The 12,195-nt window shown below is 63.0% G+C and overlaps 1 protein-coding gene across 3 annotated transcripts; it reads right to left on the bottom strand.

The window, feature by feature from the left end:
* Positions 1-309: 309 nt before the first annotated feature.
* On the bottom strand, positions 310-7,183 carry SCN4B (sodium voltage-gated channel beta subunit 4). 3 transcript variants are annotated; one of them, XM_071449658.1, is made up of 5 exons: positions 7,034-7,183; positions 3,806-3,969; positions 2,912-3,137; positions 2,580-2,709; positions 310-2,479 (listed from the first exon to the last, which is right to left on the bottom strand). In XM_071449658.1, the coding sequence occupies exons 1-5, from the start codon at positions 7,095-7,097 to the stop codon at positions 2,386-2,388; spliced, it is 678 nt and encodes a 225-aa protein (XP_071305759.1). In that variant the 5' UTR covers positions 7,098-7,183; the 3' UTR covers positions 310-2,385. The 3 variants fall into 3 exon arrangements, with proteins under 3 accessions (XP_071305759.1, XP_071305760.1, XP_071305761.1); XM_071449659.1 differs by lacking the exon at positions 7,034-7,183 and adding an exon at positions 6,562-6,755; XM_071449660.1 differs by lacking the exon at positions 7,034-7,183 and adding an exon at positions 6,211-6,541 and having other exon boundaries at positions 3,828-3,969.
* Positions 7,184-12,195: the final 5,012 nt, after the last annotated feature.

Below are 12,195 nucleotides of genomic sequence, written 5' to 3'. Positions count from 1 at the left end.
AGTGGCGGCCACTGAAGGAATCTCACTGGCCCAAGCTCCCTTCTGGAGGAAGATTTAATTTATTGCCCTGTGCTGACCCCGCTGTGGCAGGATGGCTCCTGGGGGGCCAAGCTGCTGTCAGCTCACTCCTGTTGTACAGAGAGAAATGATGTTTGTGCTCTACAGCCTCCCCCTACTCCCATTAAAGGAAAGGATTTGTTTTTTCACTCAGCCTCCCGAGCCTTTCTCCTGTTTCCTCACAGGGTTATTTTTACTCAGCCACCCCCCAGACCTAAACAAACACCCACAGCAACCCCAAACACCGGCGAGTTTCTCTAGTAAACGTAAACTTTATTTCATTCAAGGCAAAGCTAACTAAACCTCTACAGTGCAAAGATGTGCTGTAAGTCATCACAGAGCCCGGCACACACCCCCCTGTGCTTACCCACAGCCTCCCCCCGCGCAGCTCTACCGTGCTTGGACACACACACGTGTCTGTGGCAGCACACACCCCCAGGGCGCCCCTGCAGCCCCCCAAGAGCCCCGGTGACAGCAGGGACCCCGCTGGTGCTGGCACAAGCCTCCAGGGCAGCCCGCTCCCCCGGAGCACCCATGTGATCATGGGGTTACATTCCCAAAAGTGCTTTTGCGGCCGTTTCCCAGCGAGCCGGAGGAGTAATCCATGCATAGTGCAGCATTGCATATCCGGCGGGAAGTGGAGCCGCGTCCACGCGCCGGCTAAAAAAGGCCAACAGGTTAGGACACCTAAAAATAGTCTTTAAAAAACTCCCTTCCTCGCCTCCTCGCTGTCCTCCCCCGCGGGAGGGCTCCTCCAGGGGCGGGCCGGGCTCTCTCGGGGTGGCTGGGAGGGCTCGGGCTCCTCCGGGGCTCGCACAGGTGGCACTGGCGGTGTCACAACACCTGGCACGTCACAACACCTGGCACAGGGCACCTTCCAGCAGGGGCGGTGGCAGAGCCAGGCAGGGCACCCCACACCTCCTCAGAGGTAGCTCAGACTGTCCCCAGCGTGCAGGTGGGGACACTGAAGCACAGATTGGGTCCTACAGACCCTCAGGGAGAAGATCAAGTCCTGACTCCCACTTGCCTGTCTTATCAACAGCCAAGGGACGTGCCTGGGCCAGGTGCCAGTACCTGTCCCCTGTCCTGAGCACACGGCCCTGCTCCAATGGGTGTCCCCAGGCCCAGCCTGGGGTGACCAGCCCGCTGTGCTCCAGCATCTCCAGAGAAAGTAGCACCCAGCCTTTCCTTGTCACCTTGGCCACCAAATCCTCACCTGCTCCCACTCCAGCACCTCTGCCAGGGCACCCCACAGCGAGCCATGGCTCAGCTGTGAATCCCAATTTACTGTGGGGCCAGGGGAGCTGCCTGTCCTGCAGCGTCACTGTCAGACGCCCACAAATTGGAGAAATAGGGAACAAATCACATTTTAAAGGAAATTGTCAAGCTCAGATGTAGTAGCTCACTTATTCAGTGTCTCACATCCTGTGAGTCCACTCACCCCTCATAGCCAAGGAAACCTCACATCCACCCCGTGAGGTAGAGCAGTATTTTTGTCCCCATTTTACAGACGGGGAAACTGAGGCATGGAGAGGCAGAGCAACTTGCCCAGGGTTGCCCAGCGGGCCAGTGGCACAGCCCCAGCCCGGCTCCCCTGGCCTGGGCTCGGCTGTGCTCCCTCCCTGCCACGGTGAAAGGGAAACACGATTGGCTGCTTTCCCCTGGAATCTCGTACAGAAACATCCACCCAACGAGCTCAGCCTTGGCACCGGCATCAAAAGCATCGAGCTCCAGAGAGAGGGGAGGGGACAGCACCAAGCCTGGGGAGAAGCCCCCTGCCCCCAGGGATGGCCCTGGGACACGGGCACCTCCCCAGCCCTGCCGTGGGAGGGAGGCACCGAGGCACAGCCGGGGCCCTGTCGCTGATTTGGTTCTCCAGTGTGCTTATCATGGCCCTGCTTCCTCCCTGCTTCCCCCCACGCCATCTGCACGGCCGGCCCTGAGCATCCTTGCCCTGCTCCAGAAACCTTCTGGATGCAGCAGCAGCAGCTCCCAGCCACCTCAGCTCAGCACTGCCAGCACCCAATGGGCCCCCGGTGCCCAGCACCCGGCCCTGGGCATGGCACCCACCCTGCCCTGCCCCTGCCCTGCCCGGCACCCTCTTGCCTGTGCTCAACCCAGCAGCCTCCCAGTCCGAGTCCGCGAGAAGCTCCCAGTCCCCCCGGCAGCCGCAGCCTTGTCGGAGAAGCAGTGCAGGTTGCAGGCACGTGTGTAATAGGAACATGTCTCAAGCGCTGGCAGTTCGGAAAGAAAACAAAAGGGGAAGGCCGGTCCCGTGCCCGGGCTGCCGCGGCGGGGCAAGGCGGGCGCGGGGTGCTGCTGCTCCGTTCATGCCTTTGGTGGAGCTTTTTGTTCCGCCTTGGAGCCGGCCAGGCCGTTCTCGGTGTTGTCGTTCCCTGACGAGCTCACCAGACACTCCTTCCTGCATGGGGAGAGCGCACGGGCAGCTGAGAGACCCCCGAGCCCTGCCCTGAGAGCCCCCCGAGCCCGGCCCCCTGACCCCGACCCCACCCCTGACTCACTTCCCGTCCTGCGTCTTCTTGATGATGAACAGCACCACCCTCTTGATGAGCATGAAGAGGATGAGGAGGCCGATGAGCCCCCCCACCACGCCCACGATGATGAGGGTCACAGTGTTGTCTGTCTCCACCACTGCGGGAGAGAAGGTGCTGAGGGGGCTCGGGAGGGGAGCGGGGCGCTCCCAGCTGCACATCCCACCCCAAAAACCCACAACCCCCTCCCCACAAGGCTTCCAGGGATGCCACCCACCACAACCATGAACCATGGGGCCTGTCACCACGTGTGGGCATTGCCACCAGCCCAGGGCCACCACAGTGCCCTGGCCAGCACTCACTCTTATGGACCACGGTGAGGAAGATGGTGGCGTTGTGCTGGGCGTTCCTCTCCTTGGGGTTCTTGACGTGGCAGGTGTACTTGCCAGCATCGCTGAACTCCACGCTGTTCAGCACGATGGAGATGTTGTTTTCCTTCTTGGTGGTGGAGCCCACGAACTCCACCCGTGGGTTGTGCCAGATGAGGGTGGGCTCCGTGGTCTTGGTCTTTATCTTGCCATGGTAAATCTGCAGGGGCAGGGGGCAGGATCAGCTGGATGAGGGAGAGGCTCACGCTCTCCTGATGGTGAGCCCAGACTCGGCTCTGCCCACACAGACACCCCCACCAAATGTCCCATCACACCCCCTTAAAGCAGAAATGGCCATGGAGAGGAACCTGAAGCACATCCTGGCGGGGAGCAGCAGATCCGACCTGCCCTGAAGAAATGGAACAGAGCATGCAAAAAAATGGGAGATCCCCAGAGAAAGTGAGCTCCTTTGATGGCCAGAGGTGCTCCAAACCAGCCCTCCTGCTGAGGAATTGAGGAGCCAAACATTCCCAGCAGGAAGCAAATCTATACAGAACCTTTCATATTTCAAAGCAAGCCAAGGAGGAGGAAATGAACCACATTTTGCCCTAAGTGCAGATTTGCACCTGAACAGCCAATTTATGAAAACAAATGAGCCTGTGGGCAGCAGCGAACCTAGAACAGCTTTGTGCCAAAAGCACGATGTTCTGGGGTATTTGAGTCACCCCTTGGCACAGCCTTGTCCCCCCCAGAGCTGGTGGCACTCAGAGAGAAGGACATCCTGCACAAGGAGAAAGGGAACTGTGAGAACTGCAGCACTGAGCTGCGCTGGGGAAGCACAGCAGGACCTGCCAGGGAAACAGAGGCAGAGCCCAGAGAGCCACCCACCAGCTCTGTCGTGTTGAAATACCATTTGAAGACCAGGTCCTGGAAGCCTATGCAGGTGGTGAAGGTGCAGGGCAGCAGGACATTGGAGTTATTCAGAGCTGTCACCGTGTTGGTTTTCCCCACCGACACCTCCAGGGCGAAGGCGATGGCCAAGACGTGCAAACCTGGCAGGGAGAGGGGAGCAGAGAGTGAGGCCAAGGCTTTGTCACCCCCCGTTCCCTTTGGCACACCAGGCTGCCATGGCAGGAGCCTGTCCCCAGCCCTAGAAGGGCTCGGTGACAGAGGGGACCCACAGGGACTGGGGCTGGGTCACCCTCAGAGACAGCGTGGGTTCAAAGGGAACCAGAATATCCCCACCAAGAAAGCGTGCAAATGAGAGCCCTGATTTGCATGTTATCCACAGGCCTCAGCTGGACCTTAAAGGGGGAGAAAAAAGCCAAGGCAAAGCAGAGCTCTGTTCTTCAGGCTGGAGCTGGAGCAGCAATTAGCGAGGCTGTCCTGGCCGCCTGCCACCCGCTCGCCCTCCTGCTGCCCTGCCCTGCCCTCGGGAGCAGCCCCCTCCCGTCCAGCAGAGAGAGCCCTGGCTCCCTCCGGAGCTGCCTGATGACCTTCAAACTGCAGGAGGCGGCTGTCCTGCTCCTCCTCGGCTCCCCCCGAGCAGGGAGAGAGGGGCAGGGAGAGAGGGGCAGGGAGAGAGGGGCAGGTAGGAGCCCAGCTGCAGCCGAGCACTCCTGGGTGCAGGGACCGGCATTGCACTGGGCTGGGCCACCACTGTCCCCACAGATCCTTTCTGGGAGCACGGGGATGCTCTGGTCCTGGCCAGAGGAGCAGCCCCGCTCCACATCCCCATCTCAGCACTGCCCTGTCCTGTTTGTGTGATGTGTGACACGGCTAAGATGTGACACAGCCCAGCAAAGCACTGTCCTCCCCTTTCCCAGACCTCAGCCGGCCCTGCAGAGCTTTCCCTGGGCACAGAACCCAGGGCACAGAGCTTTTCCCAGGGCTGCCAGGCGATCCCCAGCTGCCCCAACACCTCAGCTCGGACACGCTGCCCTCGGTCAGGATTCTCCTCTCTCCGCAGCCGCCTCAGCTGCTGATTTATTCTCCCACACAAGCCGGTGCTAACAACTCCCCAGGCACGTCGCAGCCGGAGCCAAGCCCGTGAGCCCTGCATCCTGGGCTCCGGGCCCTGCTGCAGTGCTGCATTGCAAGCACTGCAGGCGAGGAGTTATTTAACTTTACACAGGAGCGCTCCTCATTCTGCTCGAGAGGCAGGGAGTGGTTCCCGGCTGATGGAATCTCCTGCAGCTCTCAGGCTCCTAGAGCAGCCCTGGGGGTGCTACAGAGGGGACTTCACAGGCAGGAGTGTCCCAGGGGACAGGAGCTGTCCCCCTGGAGCAGGAGTTGGCAGAGGGATGCCTGGCTCTGCTGGTACCTCTGAGGCTGCAGCGTGCTGCAAGGGGACACTCGCAGGAAAGATGATTCCTTGCAGCTTGCAACACTTGAAAACCTGTCTGCCACCCTTAGAATGTAACCTGAATTGGATGTGTGGGGTAAATCGAGGCTGACCTTGTTCCTGTCATCCTGTGCTCTCAGGAAGACAAAACTGATATGATACCACTAAATAAAGCACCGAGGGAAACACGCTGGGGGAGCACTGACTGACCCTGCACACACCAGCTCTCAGCGCTGCCTTTCCAAACCCTCCCAAAGCTGCTGCACTTGGCACCACCAGACCCCCAACCCTCAGGGCCGCTCCCGTGGGGGCTCCAGGCTCCCTCCCATGCCTGCAGGCACCAGCGTTTCCCAGGGAAGCAGGGAGAGGCCGCTCCCGCTGCCGCCAGAGCCGTGGCTGCCTGTGCTTTGCCCCTGCAGAGGGAGAGGTCCCCAGAGCGAGGGGGCTCAGTGCTCACCCCGGACTGCCATCTGCGGGAAAGCTGCTCGAGAAAAACTTTCACTGCCCATAAAAGTCAGCGTGACATCCTGGCGCAGGCAGCGAGCCGTGCCTGGCAGGCGGGCCGGGCTCCTCTCCAGCGCGTTCAAAGAGAGGAGCTCCCAGCCCAGCCCGAGCCAGGTGCGCTGAGCTCCGGGAGGGGACACGCGGCCCTCACCTCTCCCTGGGAGGGGCTGTGCCCTGCTCCGTGCTGCAGCCAGGAGCCCTCTGCCACTCCCTGCAGAGCACGGCATCCCCAAAACCTACAGACACAGAGACCCGCCCTGCATTCCCCTGCCCACCGCCCTCCCCAGCTCCCAGCCCACCTGAGCGACTTGTGGGACCCTGCTCCCACCTCCACGCCCTGCACCCCAGACCCCTGAGTGCTCTCAAGCCTCTCCGAGTCTTTCCTTCCACCCCACTGCCAGCTCAGGTGCTGGCACCCAAATCTTGCAGGGGGTCAGGTACTTACATGCTCTTTTGTGTCTCCAGCATCCTTTAACTTAAGAACTTTGCCCTCTAAAACGCCTCCCACGGGAGCGCCCCAGCAGCAAGCGCTGCACAGCCAGCCCTGGGTTCCAGGCTGAGGCGGGAGCAGGAGTGCAGCGGGAGCGTGAGGCTGATGCAGGTGGCGGAGCCTGCCCCAGGTGTGCAGCGGGGAGGGAACGGCTGCCAGCCCCTCCCTGCGCCCTGTGGCGGGGGATCTCGGGCATCCCCGACCACAGGGCCGGGCACCATGCTCCAAGCAGCCCGGGTCGGTCCCCGCGGCGGGGACAAGCACATGCGGGTGGTCGTTGTACCAAAGGAACCGTAAGACAATGACCTGTCGGCGGGCGTGCTGGCGCTGAAGCAGTGCACGGGCTCCCCGCGGGCATCCCCCGGTGCCGGGCAGGCAGCAGCGCGGTCCCCGCCGGCCGGGGCAGCAGCGGGGCAAAGCGGGGTGCAGCCGCAGTGCTCGCAGGAGAAGCGCCGGCCACGGGAGCGCCGCTGCGGGCAGGGCAGGGGCTGGAGCCGGGACTTCGGAGCTGGGGCTCGGCTGCGAAGTCACCTTGGCCGAGTGACTTATCCCCGGCGCTCCGGACCGTCCGTCTGCAGAGCGGAGAGCGGCGTTAGCGCCCGCGGGCGGCATCCCCGGGCGCGGCGGGCGGGGCGCAGGGGACGGGTGCGAAGCGGGGACCCCCGCCTGGGGCTGCCGCGGCTCCCCGGGGCACGGTCCCGGCCGGGGAGCCGGGGCGGGGGGACACGGGACGCGGGCGGTACCCGGAGGGGTCCCCGCAGCCCTCGGCGCCCCTTACCCAGGAGCGCGGCCAGCAGGCGCGGCGCGGCGCGGCGGCGAGCGGCGGGCGAGCCCGGGGCCATGGCTGCGGCGCGGGGCGGCGCGGAGCGGAGCGGAGCGGTCCCTGCTGCCCGCAGCGCCCGGCTCTGGCCGCCCCCGCCGAGGGCGAGCGGCGCCGGGCGGGGCCGCGCCGGGCGGGGCCGCGCTGAGCCCTCCTCCGCGATCCCCCGCGCTCCTCCGCGCTCCTCCGCATCCCCCCGCGCTCCTCCGCATCCCCCTGCGCTCCTCCGCATCCCCCTGCGCTCCTCCGCATCCCCCCGCGCTCCTCCGCGCTCCTCTGCATCCCCCCGCGCTCCTCCGCATCTCCCCGCGCTCCTCCGCATCCCCCCGCGCTCCTCCGCGATCCCCCGCGCTCCTCCGCATCCCCCCGCGCATCTCCCTGCGCCCCCGCCCGCCCGGGGATCGGGGAGCGCTCCCTGGGCCGGGGCAGTGACGGTGCCCCTGGGCTCGGCACTGATGGAGCCGCATCCCGAGTCCTGGGAGCAGCTTTGGGCCCCTCGAAAGGACACTGAGGTGCTGGAGTGTGTCAAGAGAAGGGGATGGAGAACCAGGGGGAGGAGGAGAGGCCGAGGGAGCTGGGGGGTTTAAACTGGAGAAAAGGAGGCTCGAGGGGACCTCCTCGCTCTCGTCAACTCCCTGACAGGAAGGTGGAGCCAGGTGGGGGTCGGGCTTTTCTGCCAGGTAACAAATGACAGGACAAAAGGAAGCGGCCTTAAGCTGCGTCAGGGGAGGTTTAGGTTGGATTTTAGGGAAGATTTCTTCACTGAAAGGGTTGTCCAGCCCTGGCACAGGCTGCCAAGGGCTGTGGTGGAGTCACCAACCCTGGAAGAGTTCAAACCATATGGCTGTGCTGACCTTGTTCCCCAAGGATTTTCGGTTCCCAATCCAAATTTTTGGGTTCAAACCCCCAAATTTTGTGTTTCAAACCCCAACTTTTGGGTCTAAAACCCCAAATTTGGACATTTTGACTCACCCTCGAGCAGCTGGGGCAGGAAATGCATGGCAGCTTTGCCCTTTTGTACCTGTGGTCTGGCCATGGGCCGCCTGTGCCAGTCCAGCCCCAGGTACCAGGCGTGGCCCTGCTGGTGCAGGGCCGAGGTGTAGAGCACGTGGTAGTTCTCGAACATGCATTCCTTGAAACGGCACTCGGGGGTGAAATGTACCTGGAAACACACCTGAGAGTTACCTGAGATACACCTGGGCACACCTGAGATACACCTGAGCACACCTGGATACAGCTGGGGGCACATGGGGACAGCTGAGATACACCCAGGGCACTCCTTGAACCGGCACTCGGGCGTGAAATGTACCTGGAACACACCTGGGGTTACCTGGGAGCACCTGGGAGTTACAGGGTAACCTTGGGAAGAGGCCAAAGTGCCACTAAGGCCGGCGGCTTCCCAGGATAACAAAACAGGACAAGTCTGGGGCTCAGCTCCCCTTTGGGGCACCTCGGCAGTGTGGCACCAGCTGTCCCTGCCCTCCATCCCTGAGGCAGAGCACGGACACAGGTGGGATGCAGAGCCAGACCCCGATGGCTGCAGGGGGACCCGCCTGGTGCCAAAGAGAACACTCAGAACTCCTTTTTCTCACCGTGCTCTTGTTCCGGGATAATTGGCTGCACAAAGTTCCCGTCTCAGCCACCTTTTCTCGCATCCATTAGGCCGCGGGGCCCTTCTAATGGAAGCCCCGGGCGTGGTGCGGGCAGGCAGAGCCTCACCTCGGTGCCCAGGTCCATTAGCAGGGAGCTCTGTGCAGGGAGCAGCATTGGCGGGAGGTGACGTGTCCCAAAACAGCCGCGGCGGGAAGGGGAGGAGGCACTGCTGCCCTCCTGGAGCAGGAACAGCGCTGGATTTCCTCTGGGCTGCAGTGACACAGGGCATGCATCCTGGCAAAGCTCACCCCAGGGACCAGGCATGGCCTTCCCGAACTGGACTGACTGGGATTTGGGTGTGAGAGCGGCTCACCTGCAGGGATGCTGCCTGCACGTCTAAAATGCCACAGCCTGTCACCTTCAGGGCACCTTACGGCTCCCCATCCCCATCCAGCCCCCGCTGCAGCACGAAGCAGCAGAGAGGAGGGAAAGCAGGAGGCTTTGCAGGGCACGGGGACATCCCAGGGGAGCCTGAGAGGATGCCAGCAGTGCCTGTGGGTTGAGGCGTTAGGGCTGCAGAGCTGGCAGGAGAGGCAGGAAAAATACCGGCGAGTGGGCAGGGCAGTGCTGGCAGCCGGTGCTGCAGGAGCAGCGTGCACGGCTCTGCTGATGCAGCAGAAGGTGCCTTGGCGGGCACGGGGATGGGTTCAGGGAGGGGAGGGAGTTAGGGAGGGATTCAGGGAAGGGAGGGAGTCGGGGAAGGGAGGGATTCAGGGAGGGGATGGATTCAGGGAAGGGATGAATTCAGGGAAGGGATGGATTCAGGGAGGGGATGGATTCAGGGAAGGGATGGATTCAGGGAGGGGATGGATTCATGGAAGGGATGGATTCAGGGAAGGAATGCACTCAGGGAGAAGATGCACTCGGAGCTAATGGATACAGTGAGGTGATGGATGCAGGGAGGTGATGGATGCAGTGAGGTGATGGACACAGTGAGGTGATGGACACAGGGAGGTGATGGACACAGTGAGGTGATGGATGCAGGGAGGTGATGGATGCAGTGAGGTGATGGATACAGTGAGGTGATGGACACAGGGAGGTGATGGACACAGTGAGGTGATGGATGCAGGGAGGTGATGGATAGAGGGAGGTGATGGATACAGGGAGGTGATGGATGCAGGGAGGTGATGGATGCAGGGAGGTGATGGATGCAGGGAGGTGATGGACACAATGAGGTGATGGACACAATGAGGTGATGGATACAGTGACATGATGGCCTCAGGCACTGTGTGGGGACGGGAGGAGAAGCACAGTGTTTGCTGGAGCATCACTCATTGTGAGAGGGCAGGCAGAGGGATCCTCGGGGTGCAGGGATGCCTGTCACCCCTGCAGGTGCCTGAGGGCTGCTGGGGCCAGAGAAACAGCTGACTTTGAGGCCAGCATGCAGCACACAGGACTGCCTAGTGGGGACCTGGAAGAGCAGCATCTCTACCCTGGTGCAGGGGCAGGTGTGGAGGAGCCCCTCCTGGGATGCTCAGGTGCCTGCCAAATTTTGGGATTCCTTTTGGGATGCAGGCTGGGATGCATTTGGCTAAACTGCCACTGAGAGCCTTGCCAGCAGAGCCCTGAATCCTTCTGGAGGCAGGAAGGCTGGGAAACCCGGCTGCAAGGGCTGGCCAGTAAATACCCCAGAGCTCCTGTGGGGCTGGCACAAACGGGGTGCCCTGGGCAGGTGGGCACCCAGCTCATTCCGTGCTGACACGGCCCTGCAGCCGCGTCTCCCTGCTGAGCAGGGGGGCAGCCTGGCACCCCCTGCATGCAGCCCCGGGGCTGGCAGCGGGACAAGGGCTGTCACCAGCGCCTGATGGAGCTGTCACACTCGGCAGCTCCAGCCGGGCTCCTCGGGCCGCTGATCCCTGAGACAGCTGCCACCGCCGGGCAGGGCTCTGCTGTCCCCAGCCCCGCTGGCAGCAGCTGCCCTGGCATTTCGGAGCTCGCAGATGTCCGGCGTGGGACCCGCGGTTCCTGCGGAAACTTGTTCTGCTGAGCCCAGCACCAGGATGCCGTGTCTGGTTTCAGGGAAGGCGAGCACCCTGTGCTCGGACGCTGTCACCTCCCCGGGGACAGGAAGGAGGGCTCAGGGTGCTGCCAGCTGGCTCACAGCCTGCCGGGGGGCACAGGGGGTGCCTGTGTACCCTCGGTCCTTCTCGCCTTGCACTGGCGGAGCCGGGAGGGTTAACGTGCCAGGCTGCTGCTCTCCGAGGAGGGCTCCTGCCTCCCTCCACGTGGCTACCGACCAGGTAGGGCTGAGCAGAGCGCTTGGGCTGCAGCCCTGGCACAGCGCTGGCCCCGGCTGCCCTGGAGCATCCTGCCAGGCGCTGCTCCCCGAGGACAGCCCCAGCCTCCTCCCAGAGCTGCCCGAGCCAGACGATGCTGAGCTCCCGGAGCAGGCAGAGCCCTCCTGCCCATGGAGGGGGAGGAGGAGGTGGCAACGCTGGAACAGAGCTTCCCATCAGCACCTTATGTTTACTGCAAGGTCCTTTAAAAGACAAGGTGGCCTGGCATCCCGGCAGCTGGCGGTGGGCAGGAGGCGCCGCAGGGATCCGGCTCTGCAGGACTGTCCTGGCTGGGCTGGAAGCTGAGCGAGAGCTCCCGGGCACAGACTGCGGGTGAGTACCTGGCTGCTTTTGTCATCCCGGCTCTCGGCTGCCTGCAGCTCTGCCTCGGAGCGGAGCTTTCCCCTCTCCCTGCGCTGCCGCTGCCTGCTCGCCCCCGCCGCGGGGCTGCCTGCCCTCCGAGCGCACAGGTTCCTCACCCCCTTCCTCCCTTCCTTCCTTCCTTCCACCGGCCCTTTAAACGCGCAGGGGAAGAGCGGCCGTGTCCCCCGGCAGCCACTGCAGAGCATCTGCAAGAATCGCTGAGGCAGCCCTGCTGTATCCCGGGAGAAAGTTTGATCCTGACCCGGCACAGCCCCAGGACCCTCCCTGTTCTGTGCCCCAGAGCTGCCCCTCGCACCCCTCACTGCCCCGGCCCCCCCTGCCCCACGCTGTTCCCTGTCCTGGTGCCTCTCCTCACTCCCCAGCCCCAGAGCAGGGCAGCGCTGCAGGGATGTGGCTCTGCACTGCCCCTGAGACACCCCAGCAGTGCCCTGTGACTGCACAGGAGCAGGCAGGGGTCCCTCCCACCACCTCCCAGCCCCTCTCTTGCTCTTTAGCACCTGTAATGCACCTGGCCCCAGGAAATGTCAGTTCTGTAACAGGGAATGTCCATGGTTCTGGAGAACCCGTGAAGCCCCAGTGCTGGGGGGTTCTGTCACTGCCCTCAGCCCCTGCAGTGAGGAGAACTCACCCTTGGTGTGTCCCACGGGGTCTCCTCTGTGATCCCACTGCTCTCCTCAAGTTTTTTGCCAGCAACATTCTAAAGAGCATCCTAAAAGCTCCGAGGGGTCCCCCACTCCCTTTGCCCATGGCTGAAGCTGGTGGGGACAGCCCCATGTCCTCCTCTGAGGAGCTGCTCCTCCCTGCACG

This window comes from Agelaius tricolor, unplaced genomic scaffold (assembly GCF_023055355.1).
Source record: "Agelaius tricolor isolate 1412-34295 unplaced genomic scaffold, bAgeTri1.0.p SCAF_29, whole genome shotgun sequence".
In the NCBI taxonomy this organism is placed as follows: domain Eukaryota; kingdom Metazoa; phylum Chordata; class Aves; order Passeriformes; family Icteridae; genus Agelaius; species Agelaius tricolor.
Note: the sequence above shows the minus strand (reverse complement) of the source record. Positions and strands in the feature narration are given on the sequence as shown.

Coding starts and splice junctions, on each gene's coding strand:
- SCN4B (XM_071449658.1), bottom strand. CDS start 7,097: ATGGCCCCGGGCTCGCCCGCCGCTCGCCGCCGCGCCGCGCCGCGCCTG. Junction 3,138..3,805: donor ATTTCAACACGACAGAGCTG/GTGGGTGGCTCT, acceptor CTGCCCCTGCAG/ATTTACCATGGCAAGATAAA. Junction 2,710..2,911: donor CCTCACCGTGGTCCATAAGA/GTGAGTGCTGGC, acceptor TCTCTCCCGCAG/TGGTGGAGACAGACAACACT.